This window comes from Vitis vinifera, chromosome 14 (genome assembly GCF_030704535.1).
Source record: "Vitis vinifera cultivar Pinot Noir 40024 chromosome 14, ASM3070453v1".
In the NCBI taxonomy this organism is placed as follows: domain Eukaryota; kingdom Viridiplantae; phylum Streptophyta; class Magnoliopsida; order Vitales; family Vitaceae; genus Vitis; species Vitis vinifera.
This window is the reverse complement of record NC_081818.1, coordinates 23,560,571-23,564,998: the sequence shown is the minus strand read 5'-3', so window position 1 is coordinate 23,564,998 and position 4,428 is coordinate 23,560,571. Positions and strand designations below refer to the sequence as shown.

At 35.7% G+C, this 4,428-nt stretch overlaps 1 protein-coding gene across 1 annotated transcript; it reads left to right on the top strand.

Moving 5' to 3' along the window:
* Positions 1–434: 434 nt before the first annotated feature.
* On the top strand, positions 435–2,577 carry LOC104877306 (receptor-like protein kinase FERONIA). Its single transcript, XM_010662277.3, has one exon. It carries the CDS (start codon positions 790–792, stop codon positions 2,356–2,358), a length of 1,569 nt encoding a protein of 522 aa, XP_010660579.1. The 5' UTR covers positions 435–789; the 3' UTR covers positions 2,359–2,577.
* Positions 2,578–4,428: the final 1,851 nt, after the last annotated feature.

Sequence of the window (4,428 nt, the reverse complement as noted above, 5' to 3'; positions counted from 1 at the left end):
CCTTTAAAAATCACAAATATTAAATTTTAAGGTATTAAAAAATTTTTGATACCAAAATTTTTTTAAAACAATTTTTAAAATTAGTACTTTTTTATTATAAGAGTTTTTGTATCTTTATAAGTGTTACTATTATTTTTTAAAATTAGGGAAAAAAAAAAGAGGATATACAAATACATTCTAAATTTTACTATTTTTTAAGGGTTAGTTTAGTTCATACCCTCAAAAGTTTGGTGTAAAAACATCTCACCATCATTATTTTAAATTTCTTTAATTAATATTTGTAAAATTTATTTTTAGAGGGATTTTAGGTAAATATGTTTAATAATTATCTTAAATAAATAAATTTTATTCTCTTAAATATAAATTTTTAATCCCCAAATTTGAAATTAATGATAATTAAGCTGATTTTGTACTAAACCTTAACGAGTATTTGTTTAAGAATAATAGTAGAAGATTCTTCTTCAATCAATAAAATGGTCACGTCACTTCTCAGATGTGTGCTTTGCCAACAATGCAGTGCACATGGATCGCGAAGCAGTAAAGCTTCTTCGCACCGAGTAACAATCGAATCATGCCAAATTCCAAAAGCAGGCACCCTCTCCAACTTTTGACTCTTAACCATTTGCTTTCCTCAGTTGAACAAGTCTTCCACTCGCAGCTACTGTGTCTTCACGCGTTCAGTGCACAGCTACCTTGCACCATCTACTTGATCTGAGAAGAGCGCTGCAGATTTTTCATCCATAGTCAAGCTTTTCACCCAACTGTTGCGACCAGTCTCTTGCTTGGATCATGAAGTACCGTCGCCAACACAAAAGCCTATTTTGCATCTCGATTCTCAGCCCTTTCTACTTCCTTCTTTTGCAATGCTTCTCGACCGTCACCGCCAGTAATTATGCAGCGACTTACAACCCCACAGATAACATAGCTCTTGATTGTGGCTCATCTGGAAACTCAACTGCATCAGATGGCCGGGCATGGACAGGGGATATTGGCTCAATTTTGGCCACTTTGCAGCCTCTTGACACTACCATAGCTGCTAGGGCCATTCGCCAAGGTCCGGTTGAGGGCATCCCTTACTTAACCGCTCGCATGTCCTCTTCCCAATTCACCTACACGTTCCTCGTCAGTGCCGGCCTAAAATTTGTCCGATTGTACTTCTACCCAAGTTGGTACCCAGGTTTCGACAGGTCTAAGGCCTTGTTTTCCGTCAAATCAGGGCCTTTCACTCTTCTCAGCAACTTTCGCGCTGATCTTGTTGCTGATTCTTTGGGCTTGGAATATTTTGTTAGAGAATTTTGCATCAACGTGGAGGAGAATCAGTTACTGAATTTAACATTCAGTCCATCTCCAAGTTCTTCAAATGATTCCTATGCCTTTGTCAATGGAATTGAAATCGTCTCAATGCCCCACAACCTCTACTACACGCCAGCAGGTGCTGATGGGATCCCGTTTATTGGCCAAACATATTTTTATGAAATTGAAAACATCACTGCGCTTGAGACCATGTACCGGTTAGACGTTGGAGGGCACTCCATCTCCCCAACAGGAGATTCCGGCATGTTCCGATTCTGGTCTGATGATAATCAGTTTTTCATGGGTGGAGGAGTAATCCCTGACAAGGCAAATAGTACAATCAAATACACAAAAGAAACCCCTGCATATATTGCACCTGCAGAAGTCTACCAAACGTCCCGATCAATGGGTCCTAACAAGACGTGGAATATGAGGAACAATCTGACATGGGTATTACCTGTTGATTTGGGGTTCAGGTATCTGGTCAGGCTCCACTTGTGCGAAACAAATCGGGCCATAACCCAGGTGAGCGATAGGCAGTTCATTATTTATATAGATGGTGAGATGGTTGATGAAGCTGCCGATGCCATTATCTGGAGTGGCGGTAATAGTATACCGGCATACAGAGACTATCTTGCAATGATTGGATTTGAAGGAACACAAGGTAAGTATAATCTCTCTATTGATCTACACAGTCGAGCTGGCTTCAGTGTTTACGTTGATGCAGTCTTAAATGGGATCGAAATATTTAAGTTAAACAGCACTACCGGCAGTCTCGCAGGACCCAACCCCGAACCTCCCAAAACCATATTTCTGACTGAGCCATCTCAACTGACCATAAAAGGATCATCAAATAAGAAAACAACGTTCATTGCTGTGGGTGTGATTGTCACGGTCGGGTTAGTATTGCTGTCACTGCGACTTTACACCATGTTCCGGCTACAAAGGGAGTCCAAGGACCATGGCTACAAATTGAAGTTTACTGAGACAAAAGCCTCACTGCTTCCGTGGGAAGTCTGTCACCAGTTTTCGAAAGCCGAGACGAAAGAAGTCACCCACGTGTAAGATGTAGTCTCAAATCTGAACATGAATGTGGTACATGTAATGTATAAGTCTAATAAAACCAAGACTATGCTTCTTAGTTTGTTAGAATTATGTTTCCTAATATTTGAGTTCTATTCTCTTTGAGATTTGGAATTTTAGTTTTATTGCGGGTTTGTTTTATGATAGAATTAGGTTTTTATAATTGTTACATAATATAATAATATAAAGTATGTTGGTAAATTTTTTGTTCTATAATCATATGTTTTGTTCTTTATAGTTTTTCATCTTTTGTTATGTGGAGAAATTATTCTTATGTTATTTTTTTTATTTTTTATTTTTATTTTTTGTTCTTATTTGGCATCAAATCTTGACAATTAAAGAAGAAGCAACTAACAATAATATAATCCAACTTCAAGTTCCAAAGTTCGGTAGGAATAATAATTTTGAATTTTAAAGAATCCAAATGCAATTATTATTCTAGTATTAAGATATTAGGGGGAGTAGTAGATTATGGATTTATGGTACCAAGAGATCAAACACATTTCACACAAGTACATATAGACATTTTGAGGAATTATAAAAATAAAGATTTAAAGGCTTATATTCACATCTATCAGCTGATGCATAGGATATCTGGATGAACACCCGCCTACAAAAGGGGAAAAAAAGGTGAAGCAAGTTTGACTATTAACTTTGAGAAGACATCAAGCTTTTTCAAATGGAGAAAACATAAAAAGTTTCTAATTTTTTTTCATTGTCATTAGCTCTTGTCAATAAGATAAAATTTAATGGTGAAATTATTTCAAATATCCAAGTTATGGGGAAAATTTTGAACCCTAACCATGTGATTTGAGTACAAGGCAATAGCAATAATTCAAGAATTGAAAGATCTTGATACTATGATGTTGGATGAATTGATGGGTTTCTTGCAAATCCATGAACAACGCTTGAATAAAAGGTTCCAAGTTGAGGTGAAAAAAGCATTATAAAGCCAACTACATCTTAAAAAATAAAAAGCTAAGTTCCAAATAATTTTAAATTGAATAGGAAAAGTCGAAATTCTCATAATGGAGGATAAGGAAATTCCATATTAGGCTAAAAAGAAAGAGATAATACTTCAACTCAAAAAATAATAATAAATCTCACATTCAATATTATAATTGCAAAAAACATGGTCATTATAACATAACATGTAGGGCTAAAAGATCGAATGGAAGGAATTTTCAAACTGATGCTATACAAAATAAAGGTGAAAATTTAAAAACTTTTTTATTGACATAAAAATACATGATTTTTAGATATAAGTTGTTGTAATCATATAGGTAGTAGGAAAAAAAAAGCTTTCCAACTTAGATGAGACTTAATTTAGAGGTTAAGTTGGTGAATGACACAACAATACTAATTAAGGATAAAAGTAAGATTTTCATCTAATCGAAGGATGAATCCCAAAATTTTATCTTCAATTCAAGAAGATGGGTCCTCCTTCCTTCACAAAAGAGCCAAATCCTTCAAAGGCCGAGGCATAGATTTTGGATATTGAGAAGCATTTTGATGTTCTAAGCTGCTCAGAATCTCAAAAGGTGACCTTTGCCACTTTAATGCTAGTGGGTGAGGTAGAACATTGGTGGAGAATGGAGAAAAGACTCATAGGGGGCCAAGAACCAATTGTATGGGACCAACTTAAGGAAGCATCCTATAAAAAGTACTTTCTTGAGAGTATACGATGCCAAAGGAGCTTGAGTCTTGACAGTTAGTATAAAGTGACAAGTCAGTGGCAGAGTATGAAGCTAAGTTTACTAAGCTCTCTCAATTCACTCCTGATCTTATTGCTACTGAAATGCATAAGGTGATTTGTTTCCTAGATGGTCTAAATCCATTTATATGGGATAAAATATCAATCTTGAAACTAGAGGTGTACTCAAAGGTGGTGGATAGGGCTCTCATAGCTGAGAGAGGTAGTAAATAAATTTGGAAGTTTAGGAATCAACAACAAAAAAAAGGTAAATCTAATAATGTTGATCAAGGTGGTCAAAGGCATAAAAAATTATGCCAGTCAAGTTTCAAAGGTAAAGGACCAACACAAAAGAAAGA